The sequence below is a fragment of the Pristiophorus japonicus genome, chromosome 12 (genome assembly GCF_044704955.1).
Source record: "Pristiophorus japonicus isolate sPriJap1 chromosome 12, sPriJap1.hap1, whole genome shotgun sequence".
Classification (NCBI taxonomy): domain Eukaryota; kingdom Metazoa; phylum Chordata; class Chondrichthyes; family Pristiophoridae; genus Pristiophorus; species Pristiophorus japonicus.
This window is the reverse complement of record NC_091988.1, coordinates 61,750,264-61,768,688: the sequence shown is the minus strand read 5'-3', so window position 1 is coordinate 61,768,688 and position 18,425 is coordinate 61,750,264. Positions and strand designations below refer to the sequence as shown.

Below are 18,425 nucleotides of genomic sequence, written 5' to 3'. Positions count from 1 at the left end.
TTGCCTTCCTAATTACTTACTGTACCTGCATGTTAACTTTTTTGTGTTTCATGTACAATTCCTTTGTACCACCGCATTTTGTAATCTCTCCCCATTTAAATAATAATTTGCTTTTTTATTTTTCCTACCAAAGTGGATAACCTCACAATTTCTCACATTATACTCCATCTGCCAAATTTTTGCCCACTCACTTAGCCTGTCTATATCCCTTTACAGATTTTTTGTGTCCTCCTCACAATTTGCTTTCCCACCCATCTTTGTATAATCAGCAAACTTGGCTACATTACACTCGGTGCCTTTTTCCAAGTTATTAATATAGATTGTAAATCGTTGAGGCCTCAGCACTGATCCCTGTAGCACCCCACTAGTTACAGTTTGCCAACTTGAAAATGACCCATTTATCCCGACTCCCTGCTTTCTGTTAGTTAGCTAATCCTCTATCCACATTAATATATTACCCCCAACCCCGTGAGCTCTTATCTTGTGCTGCAACTTTTTATGTGACACCTTATCGAATGCTTTCTGGAAATCTAAAAACACGACATTTACTGGTTCCCTTTTATCCAACCTGCTCGTTATATCCTCAAAAAACTCCAGCTAATTTGTCAAACATGATTTCCCTTTCATAAAACCATTCTGATTCTGCTTGACTGCATTATGATTTTCTAAATGTCCTGCTATTACTTCCTTCATGATGGACATTTTCCCAATGACAGATGTTAGGCTAACTGGTCTATAGTTTCCTGTTGCTGTCTCCCTCCTTTCTTAAATAGGGGCGTTACATTTGCGGTTTTCCAGTCTGCTGGGACCTCTCCAGAATCCAGGGAATTTTGGTAGATTACAACCAATGCATCCACTATCTCTGCAGCCACCTTTTTTAAGACCCTAGGATGCAGGCCATCAGGTCCAGGGGACTTGTCCACCTTTAATCCCATTAGTTTACCGAATAATTTTTCTTTAGTGATGGTGATTGTTTTAAGTTCCTCCTTCCCTATAGCCCCTTGTTTATCTATTATTGGGATGCTTTTAGTGTCTTCTACCGAGAAAACCGATACAAAATATTTGTTCAAAGTCTCTGCCATTTCTGGTTCCCATTATTAATTTCCCAGTTTCATCCTCTAAGGGACCAACGTTTACTTTAGCTACTCAACTTCCTTTTTATATACCTGTAGTAGCTCTTACTGTCTGCTTTTATATTTCTTGCTATTTTACTTTCATAAGCTATATTCTCTCTCTTTATCATTTTTTTGGTCGTTCTTTGCTGGTTTCTAAAAATTTCCCAATCCTCTGGCCTTCCACTGTTCTTCACAACATTGTATGTCTTTGTTTTCAATTTGATACCATCCTTTACTTCCTTAGTTAGCCACTGATGGTTCATCCTTCTCTTAGTGTCTTTCTTTCTCAATGGAATATATTTTGGCTGAGAATTATGAAATATCTCCTTAACTGTTTGCCACTGCTTATCTATCGTCTCACCCTTTCATCTATTTTCCCAGTCCACTTTAACCAGCTCTGCCTTCATACCTTTGTAATTATCTTTATTTAAGTTCAGGACACTATTTTGAGAACTAGCTTTCTCACCCTCAAACTGAATTTGAAATTCTACCGTGCTATGATCACTCTTCCCCAGAGCATCCTTCACTACGAGATCATTAATTAATCCAGACTCATTGCACATTACCAGATCTAAAATAGTCTTCTCCCTGGTTAGTTCCAAGAAACCATCCCGCATACATTCTATGAACGCTTCCTCCAGGCTACCTTTGCTAATTTGATTTGTCCAATCAATATGAAGATTAAAATCACCCATGATTATTGCCGTACCTTTCTTGCAAACCTTATTATTTCTTGATTTATACTCTGTCCTATAGCGTGGCTACTGTTTGGGGGCCTGTAGACCACTCCCACCAGTGACTTCCTACCCTTATTATTTCTTATCTACACAAGGGAGCTAATAAAGAATATCTTATATTTAATGATGAACGGTTTCATTAATCACAAAACAGCAATTATGAAGACCCTCCAAACACATGCAAAACAAGTAGTTAAAATTTGTCCAAGTATAAAACTGGGGCCTTTTATTAGTTGCATTGTCAGCTGTGGCTCAGTAGGTAGCACACTTGCCAGAGTCAGAATGGGTGTGGGTTCAAGTCCCACTCCAGGAACTTGAGCACAAAAATCTAGGCTGACAGTCCAGTCCAGTGCAGTGTTGAGGGAGTGCTGTATTGTCGGGTTGCCGTGTTTGGGATGAAACGTTAAACTGATATCTGTTCTCTCAGGTGGACGTAAAAGATCCCATGGTACTATTTCAAAGAATAGCAACAGAGGTGTCCTGGCCAATATTTATCCCTCAAACAACATAACAAAAACAGATTATCTGGTCATGATCACATTGGTGTTTGTGGGAGCTTGCTGTGTGCAAATTGGCTGCTGTCTTGCCTACATTACAACAGTAACTACACTCCAAAAGTACTTAATTGGCTGTAAAGTGCTTTGAGACGTCCAGTGGTCATGAAAGGTGCAATATAAATGCAAGTCTGTCTTTCTTTATCTGTTTAGCTTTATGAAAGGGGAAAATTCATTACATGCAGATAGTTCATGTCAACCTAGCGATTTACATATGGTTAAACTTCAATCAAATACAATTAGTTTGATTTGCACAGGCATAAATGGCCTTTTTCTGTGCTGTATCATTCTATGATTCTATAATTAGCACTTCCTAATTGTTTGTGGATTACAACAGGATCTGCTGAACTTGAATCTCAGGTTTTACATCAAAATGATTGTCAGCCTCCTTTGTTTGCTACTCTTCACAGATAAGGATTTTAATCCACCAGTACCTGCCCAGAGTAGGTAAAGGCATGTCTCCTGCATCTTCAACAGTCTTTTGCTACACACACTCATGGATAGCCTGCCTTGGCTCCACAACATCTGTTGTAATTTTCTCTCCATCAAGTTTGCTCCAAGTATATTGTGATCAAGACTAAAAGATTATTTTTAAAATTATGTGCCCCTTAGTTTGGTTATTTGATCTTTGGAATTCTCTACCCTAAATGGCTATGGATGCTGAACAGTTGAGTATATTTAAGACTGAGAGAGAGAGAATTTTGGATGCTTGGAGAATCAAGGGATATGGAAATCGGGCAAGAAAGTGGAGTTGAGGTCAAAGATCAGCCATGATGCTAGTGAATGGCAGAGCAGGCCCGAGGGGCCATAAGGCCTACTCCTGCTCCTGATTCTTATGTTCTTATGATTCTGTTCTCCCTTTTGGGGATTTCCCCTGCGTAGTGCACATCATCTCTTGGCCAATTGGCAAACAATTTTGGTCCCAAGCTCCAGACAATACCATGTATAAGCATCAGGAACAGGTTGTACAAAAGTGACGCAGGTAACCTGCCTGTTCAATTTTCTCTCAGCCTGCTCAATATCTCAGCCCCTCTATCACGAACTAACCAAAATCAGAAACTTGTCATTTAGGAATTAGCATGTGACAAACAGTTAAAGCTTAAATTTTTTGTTCAAACTGTTCTGCAAGTTGTTCATTTGCTCAATCCAGTACCTGAATGCATTCAGCAGTTTATTTCTGACAACTGAAAGTTTTTTTAGCACTCAAAACAAACACAACAAAATGAGAATTTAGTGTTTAAAAAAATGAATCATCAGATAATTCAAATTAAGGTATAGAAGAGTAAATTGTAGTTCCCTTCTCCAGTTTAAAATGTAATGTACATTTTCTCCAGTTTGATCCTTGAAGAGCAAGTACTACCGTTACAGATTTTTTTAAATAAAAGAAAACTATCTCTTAGAAAGTGTGGTGGCAAGAAACAATATGTACTCTATCCCTAGAACCATACTCTCCCTAGCACCCAATTCAAGAATTCAGAACTTGGAGCCTTGAACATGTACCTCATTGTACATAAACACCATGTCTACCAATACCAAAAGGCATAATAGGCTTTATCAAAATGTAGAAGTTGAGAGATTACTTTTCAGATACTGGATTATTCACCACCTATTGCAGAATAGCAGGACCAGGACCCTGCAGAAAGGTTGTAGCAAGACATTTAAACTGACAGTAGAAAATGTTTCCAAAAACGGCAAGATTAAGAGTGCTCCTGTCTGAGGCTTCAGACAATATTCCTTCTTGATTTAATATAATCCAGCATGATGGAGAGAGCCTTATCCTTTCCAAATTGAACACCCAGAGAACAAACTGGTTCTACTTCCCTGCTGTCACGCAATATTCCAAATAACTTGCATTTATTACGAAAAGTTCAAGAAAATGAGCAGAAGGTACTGACGGGTGGCTCTACGTTTGACGTTAAACGGCGAGAAAATACAGCTTTTAGTGCATCCTAAACTCCTTGTGTAAAAACAAGACTGACGTTGACGGATGTAGTAAAACATCCCAAGACTCTTCATAGGAGCCACAAACCACAAACCACAAATGTCATCAAACCACATTGACTGAGCCAAAGGGCCGAGAGGTTTAGGAAGGAATTCCAGAGCTTAGTACCTTGACAGAGCCAGTTTAATTACAACCTCTTTCACCTTCGATGCAGTCCTATGTTCCATTTCTCTCTCTCGACTTGCTTTACGCACGGTTTACACTGCACCATATCCTGTACGTACTCTTGGAGTCAAACACATTTTATTTAATTGCAACGCCTAAATTAATTCTTCCATGCAGAAGCGCGATCCTATATAAAAATAAGTACTGGGGAAGTGAGGAATATGAGGGACAATTCTGGGAATTGAAGCAGATGGGAGAGAAGCTGTGCAATAACCTGTGCAAGAAATTAAAGAGAGGGAGTACATCTAGTTTTCCGCTCTACCCTGCTTCCACCTCACCATCTGCACAATAGTTTTGTAAGGTTTATTTTAAACATTAAAATGAAATTCGCCAAAACAGAATGTGACTACTTTTGTCTAGATCTTCTGTCAAATTTGACAGCACCTAAAATGTGCAACAGATCCAATATCTTTAATGGTACCCAGTTATTCCAGGGTGGTACTTCTGTATTCCTTTAAAGATTTACTTCCTTTGAAGAGAATGAATTTAAAAAAAAATATTCCATCCGCTGTGTTGTTGAGTCAAAATGGATTAAGTGGCAGTTTACTACAATCAACAAAAGTTTAAACAAAAAACAATCTCAGCGAAAAATAATGCAACAAAATCTTTTTACACTAAATAATGCATTTCTTGGGCACAAGATTGGAATACTAAAGAGTGGCAGCACAATCTACTAAGGTACTTGTCATTCACTATTCTCTGTAGAGCAAATGTACATTCTCAGAATTGTGGTGGTGGTGGGGGGCGGCAAGACAAGCTGCAAAAGAAAGATTATAATGAGAGCACCGCTCAGGTACAAAGAGGAAGGAAACACACACACCAAACAGCCAAATTACAGAACCGGTGCTTAGCCACCATCTGTTGGATCTCCCATTAAGACTCACTGACCTACACTGACTCCGGGTTAAGCAACACCTCGATTTTAAAATTCTCATCCTGATTTTCAAATCCCCCTCCATGGCATCACCCCTCCCCATCTCTAACCAGTCATGTTTGACAAATTTGCTAGAATTCTTTGAGGACGTAACAGGGTGGATAAAGGGGAACCAGTGGCTATGGTGTATTTGAACTTCCAGAAGGTATTTGACAAGGTGCCACATAAAAGGTTACTGCACAAGATAAAAGTTCATAGGGTTGGGGGTAATATATTAGCATGGCTAGAGGATTGGCTAATGAACAGAAAATAGAGAGTAGGGATAAATGGTTCATTCTCAGGTTGGCAATCAGTAACCAGTGGTGTGCCGCAGGGATCAGTGCTGGGACCCCAACTATTTACAATCTATATTAACGACTTGGAAGAAAGGACCAAGTGTAATGTAGCCAAGTTTGCCGACGATACAAAGATGGGAGGAAAAGTAATGTGTGAGGAGAACACAAAAAAATTTGCAAAAGAACAGGCTAAGTGAGTGGGCAAAAATTTGGCAGATGGAGTATAATGTTGGAAATTGTGAGGTCATGCACTTTGGCAGAAAAAAAAATCAAAGAGCAAGTTATTATTTAAATGGTGAAAGATTGCAAAGTGCTGCAGTTCAGCGGAACCTGGGGGTACTTGTGCATGAAACACAAAAGGTTAGTATGCAGGTACAGCAAGTTATCAGGAAGGTCAATGGAATCTAGGCCTTTATTGCAAAGAGTATGGATTATAAAAGCAGGGAAGTCTTGCTACAACTGTATAGGGTATTGGTGAGGCCACACCTGGAATACAGCATGCAGTTTTGGTTTCCAAATTTACGAAAAGGATATACTTGCTTTGGAGGCGGTTCAGAAAAGGTTGATTCCAGAGATGGAGGGTTGACTTATGAGGAAAGGTTGAGTAGGGTGGGCTTCTACTCATTGGAATTCAAGAATGAGAGGTGATCTTATCGAAACGTATAAGATTATGAGGGGACTTGACATGGTGGATGCAGAGAGGATGTTTCCACTGATAGGGGACTAGAACTAGAGGGCATAATCTTAGAATAAGGGACCGCCCATTTAAAACTGAGATGAGGAGAAATTTCTTCTGAGGGTTGTGGATCTGTGGAATTCGCTGCCTCAGAGAGCTGTGGAAGCCGGGACATTGAATAAATTTAAGATAGAGAGAGATTCTTAAATGATAAGGGAATAAGGGGCTATGGAGAGCGGGCAGGCAAGTGGACCTGAGTCCATGATCGGATCAGCCATGATGGCGGAGCAGGCTCGAGGGGTCGTATGGGCTACTCCTGCTCCCATTTCTTATGTTCTTAACCTCCTCCGGCCCCAAGAGATCTCTACGCTCCTAATTCTGGCCTTGAGCACCCCCGATTTTAAATCACAACACCATTGGTGGCCCTGCCTTCAGCTGCCAAGGCCCTGCGCTCCTTAAAACCTACTCTTTGACCAAGCTTTTGATCATTTGCCCCAGTATCTCCTTATGTGGCTTGGTGTGAAATTTTGCCTTATAACACTCCTGTGAAGCGCCTTGGGATGTTTTACTGTTAATGGTGCTATATAAATACAAGTTGTTGTTGGATTATTTTAAAAATACACACTTTTAAAGCAACACTATTGTTACAGCCTCAATCCAACATGCCAAATTGATGGCACACTAATGCATTTCCACCTGCCCAGTTCCCAATGTGAGCCATGGTAATACTAAACAGATGGTGTTATCATAAGAAGAGTGAACGAAGGCCACTATCTTCCCCTACACTGGCGGTTGCTTTCAAAAGAGAAAGGGATACCTTATAAAATGTAACTTCCAAGTAAAATCAAAGCCCTGCACACACCATTACAATTTGGATATGGGTTATCCTTTTTTGTTCCCCAAAACCCCTAGACATGATGAAATACAACTTTTTAGCTAAACCCAGCAAAGAGAAGAATTTTAGCTGCTTGAATGACTTTCCCAAAGCAGTTAAAGAAATGACTTGGATATATACAGAGCCTTTCACTACCACCAGGCATCTCAAAGCGTTTACAGTCAATGAAGTACTTTTGAAGTGTTGTAAGGTAGAAAACACAGCAGTACAAGCAAACTCCCACAAACAGTAATGTGACAATGACCAGAGAGTCTGTTTTTTTGTTATGTTGATTGAGGGATAAATATTGGCCAGGACACCGGGGATAACTCCCCTGCTCTTCTTTAAAATATTGCAATGGGATCTTTTATGTCCACTTGAGAGCGCAGATGTTGCCTCAGTTTAACGTCTCATCTGAAAGACGGCACCTCAGACAGTGCAGTACTCACTCAGCACCGCACTGGAGTGTCAGCCTAGATTTTTGTGTGCTCAAGTCCCTGGAGTGGGACTTAAACCCACAACCTTCTGATTTCAGAGGCGAGGATGCTACCCACTGACCACAGCTGACAGTTAGTTCATCAATGGGCACGATCAAAGTCCAGGGACACTAACAAATATACTTCTCCAGTCAAAAGATTCACTAGCACCTATAATTTAAACACATCAATCTTTAAATTCTGCGGATCGATTGATTCAAAACCTACTAGCCTGCTGGATAGGCTCCCAAAAAAAGGCAAAAATAAAGCATGGAAGCGAGAGGAGAGAATTGCAGAAAATAAAAAGTTTTAAAGTAGTTTTTTTTTTTAAATAGAAAAATAAGGTACAGAAAGGCGATTAAGGGGCAACATTTAATGGGTAGCTAGACAAGTATATGAGGGAGAAAAGAATAGAAGGATATACTTAGGTGAAGTAGGATGGGAGGAGGCTCATGTGGAGCATCGATCAGTTGGGCCGAATGGCCTGTTTCGATGCTGCAAATTTTCTATGTAGTAAAAAAAAATATAGGATTCAAGTTTTTAAAAAAGTGTTGTGCTGAATTGAAGTGTTAAAACATTCTTCAAACTGTATTTTAAGTGCTCGTTTCAAGCTTAAATATTTTCAAGTAATACAACTGCTGACGTTGAGTAGTTTCCTTACTACAATTTGTATTTCCGTGTCAGTGCATTAGCTGAAAGAAAAGCAACCGACTTGGAGAATGTTTTTCTTAATGAACGGTGCAAAGAAAATGTCACACTGGAGCTTTGTTTTTTTTTTGTTAAGAACACACCCACAACACTTACAGAAAGTGTAAAGAATGGACTCCCAAGACAATTATTTTTTAAAAAACTGGCTTTTATTCTGCTATTAGTATTGCTGGTAACTATTCACTGACACAGCCAAAGAAAAACAACACACCTAGTAAACTGCAAGTGAGGTACATTCGGAACCTCAGATATATCTCCAATGTTAAAAAAATCAAAAACGTAAAGGCAGGCAGTACATACACTAACATATGATAAATAAAAGGCATTGAATGCAGGGCGCTGCTGATTATGCCAATTTGCTCACGGAGCAGCTGCCCAGCTTCAAATCTCGCAAGCTGAGCTGCAACTCGCATTTAATCAGCAAGGCCACTTTTAAAACCGTGTCCTAGAAGCAAGACGGAACTCCTGCCTAACCCCCCCCCCCCCAACTCTCACCCCTCCCCCAATTTAAAATCTCCATGTTGTACACAAATATGTCAGAGCTCGATTTGGTTTATATCAGTTATCCGTTTCAGAAAGTTACCAAGCTTTTTATACAAAGGAATTCAACTTTCATTTATTCCCCCCTCCCCCTTTTAAAAATTTCAGTTCAGGCTACTGTATTAGCGTTAAGAAATCCAATTATACAAAAGTTGAATTAAGCTACATCTATAAACAGTGGTGGCAAATTGACTTAAGTTTGGTTCTATGTTGAGAAATACAGGCTGACAGAGTGCCAATTCCTAACCATGTAAGGCTGCATCTGTCAATCGTGTAAAGTAGATAGGTCAAAAGAAAAAGTTACAGTAAAGGCTAACCAAAGTTTAGATGTATACATGCATATTGTAAAATCGACCATAGCTACACATCAGTACACCACTGAACTAGGAAATAAACAATCTTGGCTGGCTTTTTAAATATTGGTAGCAAACTGAGTTGTTGGGAACAGTATTACAGATAAATGAAAGGCCAGTATAAATCAAGACACTATTATACCAAGTTTAATGAACATCAATTCAAGATTTTTTTTAAAAATCAAGTGACTAAGTGTGTGGTAGGGTGCACTTGGCTTGCATTTTTTTTCTTTATAGAACGCTGCAAAAGGCCTTATGCCTGGGGCGCTTGGCTTGCAAGGCAGCCCGTGTAGCCATCTCAAAAACTTCTCTCACTCCATCTTTAGTTTTTGCTGAGCATTCCATGTAGCCATATGCACAAATCTTGGTGACCATTTCTTTGCCTTCTTCGGGTTTTACAGGCTCCTGTACGAGAGAGACAAAGAGAAAGGACTCCTTCAAAACCAATATACAAAAAACATTGCATTCACACCCTCATTTTCTAACCTGCATAAAGGAAAATTGAAATTAGTTCTAGTTACTATCTAGACTTTCCCGACTTGCCGTAGGTAAGGTTTACCGAATTTAGTCATTGGAAGGGTAGATTGAAGCCCATCGTTTCAGCCTGTTCTTGCCCCACGGAATGAACATCAAGCCATCATTTCCCAGACCGGTCACTGACCTCATTTCCTCTGGAATCTTCCCTCCACAGCCACCGACCTCAGTTCCTCAACTCCGCACAGCCCACTTCTACCTCCTTCCCAAGATCCACAAACAGGACTGCCCTGGTAGACTCATCGTTTCAGCCTGTTCTTGCCACACGGAACTGATTTTTTCTCCCCTTGTCCACTCTCTTCCCACCTATATCCGCGACTCCTCCGACGCCCTCCGCCACTTTAACGGTTTCCAATTTCCTGACCCCAACCATCACCTTCTCACTATGGACATCCAATCCCTCTACACTTCCACCCCCCACTAGGATTGCCTGAGGACGCTCCACTACGCCCTCGAGCTGAGGCCCAACTAGTCCCCATCCAACACCACCCTTCTCCGCCTGGCTGAACTTATTCTCATTGAACAACTTCTCCTTTAACTCCACTCACTTTCTCCAAATTAAAGGTGTTGCTATGGGAACCTGGGTCCTAGTTATGCCTGCCTTTTCGTGGGATATGTGGAACATTCTTTGTTTCAGTCCTACCCGGGTCCCTTGCCTCACCTCTTTTTCCGATATATTGATGACTGTATTGGTGCAGTTTCCTGTTCTCGCCCTGAACTAGAACATTTCATTCACTTTGCATCCAATTTCTACCCTTCCCTCACCTTCACACGGTCCATCTCAGAATCGTCCCTTCCCTTCCTTGACTTCTCGGTCTCTATTTCTGGGGATAGACTATTGACAAATATCCACTATAAGCTCACTGACCCCCACAGCTACCTGGAATACACTTCCTCCCATCCCGCATCCTGTAAGGACTCCATTCCATTCTCCCAGTTTCTCTGTCGCATCTGCACTGATGACACCACCTTCCACACTAGCACCTCTGATATGTCTTCCTTTTTCCTCAACTGAAGATTCCCCTCCACCGTGGTTAACATGGCCCTCGACTGTGTCTGTTCTATTTCCCGCACCTCTGCTCTCACCCCTTCCCCTCCCTCTCAGAACCATAACAGGGTTCCCCTTGTCCTCACCTTTCACCCCCACCAGCCGCCACATTCAACGGATCATCCCCCACCATGATCCCACCACCAATCACATCTTCCCTTCCCACCCCGTCTCAGCATTCCGAAGGGACTGCTCCTTCTGCGACACCCTGGTCCAATCCAGTCACCCTCCCTTTCCCATGGCACCTTTCCATGCAAGCGTAGGCGATACAACACCTGCCCTTTTACCTCCTCCCTCCCCACTATTCAGGGCCCCAAATAATCCTTCCAGGTGAAGCAGTGATTTACTTGTACTTCTTTCAATTTAGAACACTGTATTCGCTGCGCACGATGCGGTCTCCTCTACATTGGGGAGACCAAATGCAGATTGGGTGACCGCTTTGCGAAACACCTCCGTTCAGTCCGTAAGCGTGACCCCGAGCTTCCGGTTGCCTGCCACTTTAATTCTCCACCCCACAGTGATATCTCTGTCCTCGGACTCCTGCACTATTCCAATGAAGCTCAACGCAAGCTCGAGGAACAGCACCTCATCTTTCGTTTAGGCAATTCACAGCCTTCTGGACTCAACAAAATTCAACAATTTCAGACCTTAACCTCTGCCCACATTTTGCTCAGGTGTATTTTTTCTCTTTGTTTCCCATGGCAGCTGATAATTATCCTGACATTCACACCCTATCTAAACTAATCTTTTCCTAACTTCTGCTATTACCATCTCAAGTCAGGCCATCATCCCTTTTGTCTCTCAAGTCTCTCCTGTCTTCCACCCTATCACAGACCTTCTCTTTTGTTCATTTCGAACATTCGCTAGTTCTGTCGAAGGATCATCGACCCGAAATGTTAACTTTGCTTCCTCTCCACAGATGTTGCCTGACCTGCTGAGATTTCCAGAAATTTCTGTTTTTATTTCAGATTCCAACATCCACAGTATTTTGCTTTTAGAGTAGATTTAAGCCAAAACTGATTTAAGTTTTCTTAAAGACTAGAATTTTGAATGCTGAAAATTTGGTTTGGATCAATTCTCCCACATTGTCTTTTGTAGCCCTGCAATCTCGTCTTGGCATCATTCCTGGGACAAGAGACACTGGGTGTGCAATCCGCTCCCAGAACAATGTCAGAGCTACAGTGAAACGGTCAGGTATATGAGGCCCTCCAAAGTCAACTTGCCTTTAGAAGTGTTCTCTCTATGAAAAATCAGCTAGCGAAAAAATTGGATTAACAAGCTCAAAGCCTTTTTTTTTGTTTTTGCAACTTCCGAAACTTGTATGTTAAAAAAACTCGTGTCTGAAAGAGAAACAAGTTGATGTATTGTGTGCACACCCTTTATCACAACTGATCAAGACTCTCAACCTGAAGCGTTAAGCTATCTTTTAAAAAAAAAGTCAGATGCTGATGAGCCTGATCTTTTTCTTCCTATAATTCTCAACGTACCTGCTTCATCTTTGCCAGTTCCCTTCTTGTATGCTCATCATTCCTCAGGTCCTTTTTGTTCCCAACAAGGATAATGGGCACGCTGGGGCAAAAGTGTTTCACTTCTGGAGTCCACTTTTCTGGGATATTTTCTAATTTGGAGAGCGAGAGAGAGAGAGAGAGAGAGAGAGAGAAAAAAGTTAAAACAGGTACATTTTACTTTTCAACATCAAATCATAGAATAGTATAGCAGAGCGAGTCTGCGCCAGTTTTATATCTGCTGCTCTTTACCCATATCCCTGCATTTTTTTTTCCCTTCAGGTATTTATCCCATTCCCTTTTGAAAGCTACTATTAAATCTGTATCGACCACCCTATCATGCAGTGCATTCCAAATCCTAACCACTCGTTGTGTAAACAAGTTTTCCGATCCGGGGGGGGGGGGAAAAGAGAAGAAAAGAGATTTGGATTACCAACCCTGGGGGTGCAGGCTGATGGTGAGGGAGCTTTTGGGGGGGGGGGGGGTTAGGGGGCGAGGGGAAGGGCGGAGAGGAAGCACTCCTGCTGCTACCCGCCCACAAGGGTTGCTAAAAAGATTTTAGTCAGCACACCAATCATTAACCATACATATTACTTTACAAGATAACAAACAATAAAGTCTGTTCATGGAATCATAGAATGGTTACAGCACAGAAGGAGGCCATTCAGCCCATCGAGCCCTTGCTGGCTCTCTGCAAGAGCACTTCAGCTAGTCCCACTCCCCTGCCCTTTCTCCGTACTTATCCAATCCCCACGATTGAATCTTCCTCCTCCACCATCTCACGACCTTAAGAAATTTATAGGTGGTAGGTGGGCAGGCTCAAATTCATTCAAAAACATTTTTCAATTGTAAAACCCTTAAATAGTTAAAACTATGGCTTATATATCCTTCTCGAAAATGTGGCATCATAATTCACCTTGATTATCCATCCATTTAGCAGGCTTTAATTTATTAATTCTCTTGTCTAATGTTAAAATTATCCTCCATTTAAAAAAATGGAAATCATTTCTAATGAAGCAAACCTGAATGATGTCTCAAAACTAACAAAAAACACTTCAGCTTGGAACACCAATATATGTAACCAACAGACTGCTGGAGTGAGATTAAATGCTCATTTCAGCCAGTATAATAAAGTATACCCGGTATATATTCTTACCTAAACTGTCAGGACTATCAATAGAAAAACACATTAGAATAACATCTGTATCTGGATAGGAGAGAGGCCTAAGTCGATCATAATCTTCCTGTCCTGCTGTGTCCCAAAGAGCCAGTTCAACCTGGAGAAGAAAGATTAAAATCATCAATTTTCAGACCTCTCCAATGTGGACTATTTTAAACTCTTCCCCCATGACCTCCTGTGGTAATATGCACCCGACAGATGGGTCATAAACTGGTTCAAATGGTTTTTCTTCCTTCAAGAAAACAGACTCCACCATGTTAGAGCAATCCCTCTAACCAGTCTGCTGAGAAGGAAAGGCAAGTGTAACTACCATTAAGGAACTCAAAACAGTGGATGAATGTTCTACTCAAGAGTTACTGAGCTACCTAATTAGTGGAGGTTGTTGGAAAACGAATCTCACGAGGGTGATGCCTACATTTGAAAGCGACAGTGACTACATTCCAAAAGTACTTTATTGGCTGTAAAGAGCTTTGAGACATCCAGTGGTTATGAAAGGCGCTATATAAATGCAAGTCTTTATTTCTTTTAGAGTGGAACACATTCATCTTTTTTTGCATCTGATATTAGGATCAAGATCTCGCAAGTCAGATGGAGCACAGAAATGCTTTCTTTTATTCTTCCCAGTGTGCCTCTACCCACCAACCTCATAATTCCTGATATAATTCCAGTACCACTTATGGGGGAAGACCAAAACTAGAGGCCATACATACAAGAGTCACAAATAAATCCAGTAGAGAATTCAGGGGAACCTTCTTTACCCAAAGAGTGGGGAGAATGTGGAATTCGCTGTCACAGGGAGTGGTTGGGGCGAATAGCATCGATGCATTTAAGGGGAAGCTACTTCAGGAGCAAGGGAACAGCATATGGTCATTTAAAATCTTCCAAATGATGTTACAGCTAAAGTGTACCAAACAATAGCTGCTTCTTGCATTTACTACCAACCTGTTTTCCATCCACTTCAATGTCTGCTACATAATTTTCAAAAACCGTTGGAACGTACACCTCAGGGAACTGATCTTTACTGAAGACAATTAGTAGACACGTCTTCCCACAAGCGCCATCACCGACTATAACCAGTTTCTTGCGTATGGCAGCCATCACTGTAAAAGAACAAATATTACAGTTACAACCAACTGAAGGAGAAACTGATTCTCTTTTTCAGACACATTCCATTCAGTCAGGAGATGATTTTTTTTTTAAAAAGCTGCAGATATTCAAGATCTAATTTTGTGAATTCATTAAAAATTTAGGGAAGTTGAAAATTCAGTTGGATTTTGAGCTGGTGGGACCTCTTTCCTGGAGTTGAGGAGAACCTTTTTCACCTAGAGGGTGGTGGTGGTCTGAAACTCACTGCCTGAAAGGGTGGTAGAGGCACAGACCTTCATCACATTTAAAATGTACTTGGATATGCACTTGAAGTGCTGTAACCTACAAGGCTACGGACCTAGTGCTGGAAAGTGAATTAGGCTGGATAGCTCTTTTTCGGCCGACGGGCACGATGGGCCGAATGGCCTTCTTCTGTGCCTTAAATTTCTATGATTCCATTCTATGAATAGGTCACAAGTCAGATAGCTGCCCATATGTTTACAGAACACAAGTTAGAAGGAACTTTTGTTCATTTCTTACCAAGACCAATAATTAAACTCCTGGTTTACAGGTTTAGGCAATTCTCAGGACGCATAATTACACATCAATACATTAAGTGATGCAATTGCTTTGAAAAAAGGTGGGCGGCACAATAGCTCAGTGCGTCAGAGTTCCAGCATACTGTGGTGAGGACGCAGGTTCCTACAGATTCTGTTTGAGAAGTTGTCAATTTCGACAGTATAATTGCCCGAGAATTAGTATGTGAAGGCTAGGCACCGCTGAAGGCGAGAAAATTAAATCCTACCAGCTGGCAGAAACCCAAAGACAGTTTCCAGTTGCTCCTCTCAGCTGCATATCATAGAATTAGAGAAATTTACAGCACGGAAGGAGGCCATTTCGGCCCATCGTGTCCGCGCCGGCCAACAAAGAGCTATCCAGCTTAATCCCACTTTCCAGCTCTTGGTCCATTGCCTTGCAGGTTACAGCACTTCATGTGCACATCCAAGTACTTCTTAAATGCGATGAGGGTTTCTGCCTCTACCACTCTTTCAGGTAGTGAGTTCCAGACCCACAGCATCCTCTAGGTTAAAAGGTTTCCCCTCAAATCCCCTCTAAACCTCCAACAGTTACTTTAAATCTATGCCCCCTGATTGTTTACCCTTCTGCTAAGGGAAATGGGTCCTTCCTATCTACTCTGTCTAGGTCCCTCATAATTTTATACACCTCAATAAAGTCTCCTCCGTTCCAAAGGAAACAACCCCAAGCCTATCCAATCTTTCCTCATAGTCCAGGCATCCCTGTACCCTCTCTAGTGCAATCATTTCTCTCCTGTAATGTGCTGACACCCACCCCCACCCCGGGAGGGAACACCCGAGAAGCAGCGGAGAATAAAAGTGCGAGCAGCCAGCCACCACAGGGAGCAGCCTGAGCAGGTAAGAGAGGGCGACAAAGGAGAACAGGGCGACTACATTCGATGTCACAGGAAAGCAGGGAAGTGATTGAGTTTTTCTCTCTTTTCTTACTTTAAATTAAGGGCCGGGATTAAAAACTAAAACTAATTAATTAAATACATTAGAGATGGCAGGGCAGGCAATGTGCAACATGTGGGAGCTGGTGGACACCATTGAGGTCCACGGTGACCACATCTGCAGCAAGTGTCTGCAGCTCGAGGAACTTCGGCCCGGCGTTGATGAGCTAGAATCCGAGCTGCAGACACTGCAACACATCATGGAGGGGGGGGAAAAGAGTTACCTGGACACCGCGATCGAGGAGCTAGTCACAACAATTAGATTAATTAATTCAAATTCGATCCGTGGTCAGGGACAGGAGGGTATGACTACAAGTGAGGAAGGTATGAGGACTCAGGATGGAGTGATCTTGTCCAACAGGTTCGAGGCACTTACTCCCTGTGGATGAGAGCAGGGACTGCAGGGAGGATGAGCAAACTGACTACAGCACTGTGATACAGGGGGGCCATTCAAGTAGGGGGTGGGAGAAAAAGAGAGTAAAAAGTAGTGGTAGGGACAGCATCATTAGGGGGATAGATACTATTCTCTGCAGCGGAGAGCTTGAGTCTCAAAGGCTGTGTTGCTGTGTTGTCTACCCGGTGCCAGGGTTAGGGACATCATCTCTGGGCTGGAGAGGAACTTGGAGTGGGGGTGGAGGGTGGGGGGGGAAAGATCCAGTTCTCGTGGACCACGTGGGTTCCAATGACATAGGTAGGACAAACAAAGAGGTTCTGCTGAGGGATTATGAGCAGCTAGGGGCCAAATTAAAAAGCAGAACCACAAAGGTAATAATCTCTGGATTACTACCTGAGCCAGGAGCAAATTTGCATAGGGTAAATATGATCAGAGAATTAAACATGTGGCTCAAAGATTGGTGTGGGAGAAATGGGTTTTGGTTCGTGGGACACTGGCACCAGCACTGGGGTAAGAGGGAGTTGTTCCGTTGGTACGGACTCCACTTAGACCGTGCTGGGACTAGGGTCCTGACAAATCGAATAACTAGGGCTGTAGAGAGGGCTTTAAACTAATTAATGGGGGCGGGGGAGGCGTGGGGTCAGGTGAGCGAAACATTTTTAAAAGTCAAAGAATAAGGAGAAGGCAATAAAGCAGGGTAGCACTGGGGGAAATGAAAACAAGAGCTTGCCAGGAAGGGACAGAATGTATAAACATAAAAGTGAATCAGAAAGTGGGGTTAAAGCAGTAAAAAAAAGGAAAAAAACATTTTAATGCACGTAGCATTGGTAACAAAATAGATGCGTTGACGGCACAAATAGATACAAATGGGTATGATCGGATAGCCATTACAGAGACGTGGTTGCAAGGTGACCAAGGCTGGAAACTAAATATTCAGTATTTGACAATTCGGAAGGACAGACAGAAAGAGAAAAGAGGTGGGGTAGCTTTGTTAATAAAGGATGAGATCAGTGTGTTAGTGAGAAACAATATTGGCTCAGAAGAGCAAGATGTTGAATCAGTTTGGGTGGAAATAAGGAATAATAAGGGGAAATAGTCACTGGTGGGCGTAGTATATAAGCCCCTTAACTATTGGACGGAGCATAAATCAAGAAATAATAGAGGCTTGTAAAAAGGAACAGCAATAATCATGGGTGATTTTAACCTTCATATTGATTGGACAAAGCAAATTGGCCAGGGGAGCCTTGAGGAAGAGTTCATAGAGTGTATCCGGGATAGTTTCCTTGAACCGTACGTTGCAGAACCAACCAGGGAGCAGGCTCTCTTAGATCTGGCACTGTGTAATGAGACAGGATTAATAAACAATCCCCTAGTAAAGGATCCTCTAAGAATAAGTGACCATAACATGGTTGAATTTCAAATTCAGTTGGAGGGTGAGAAAGTTGGATCTCAAACCAATGTCCTAATCTTAAATAAAGGAGACTACAATAAAGGTATGAAGGCAGAGTTGGCTAAAGTGGACTGGGAAAAGAGATTAAAGTGTGGGACAGTTGATGAGCAGTGGCAGACATTTAAGGAGATATTTCATAACTCGCAACAAAAATATATCCCAATGAGAAGGAAAGACTGTAAGAGAAGGGATAACCATCTGTGGCTAACTAAGGAAATAAGGGATGGTATCAAATTGAAAACAAGGGCATACAATGTGGCCAAGACTAGTGGGAGGCCAGAGGATTGGGAA

At 41.9% G+C, this 18,425-nt stretch overlaps 1 protein-coding gene across 1 annotated transcript in view; it reads right to left on the bottom strand.

The window, feature by feature from the left end:
* Nucleotides 1-8,643: 8,643 nt before the first annotated feature.
* Nucleotides 8,644-18,425, bottom strand: part of LOC139277293 (transforming protein RhoA-like) — a 63,025-nt gene continuing 53,243 nt past the window's right edge. The window contains exons 2-5 of the mRNA XM_070895569.1: nt 14,619-14,776; nt 13,653-13,773; nt 12,479-12,609; nt 8,644-9,814 (exon numbers count right to left, since the gene is read on the bottom strand). Of these exons, the coding sequence (XP_070751670.1) occupies nt 9,641-9,814; nt 12,479-12,609; nt 13,653-13,773; nt 14,619-14,774 (582 nt within the window). The 5' untranslated portion in view covers nt 14,775-14,776 and the 3' untranslated portion in view covers nt 8,644-9,640. The remainder of the gene's footprint in view (nt 9,815-12,478; nt 12,610-13,652; nt 13,774-14,618; nt 14,777-18,425) is intronic.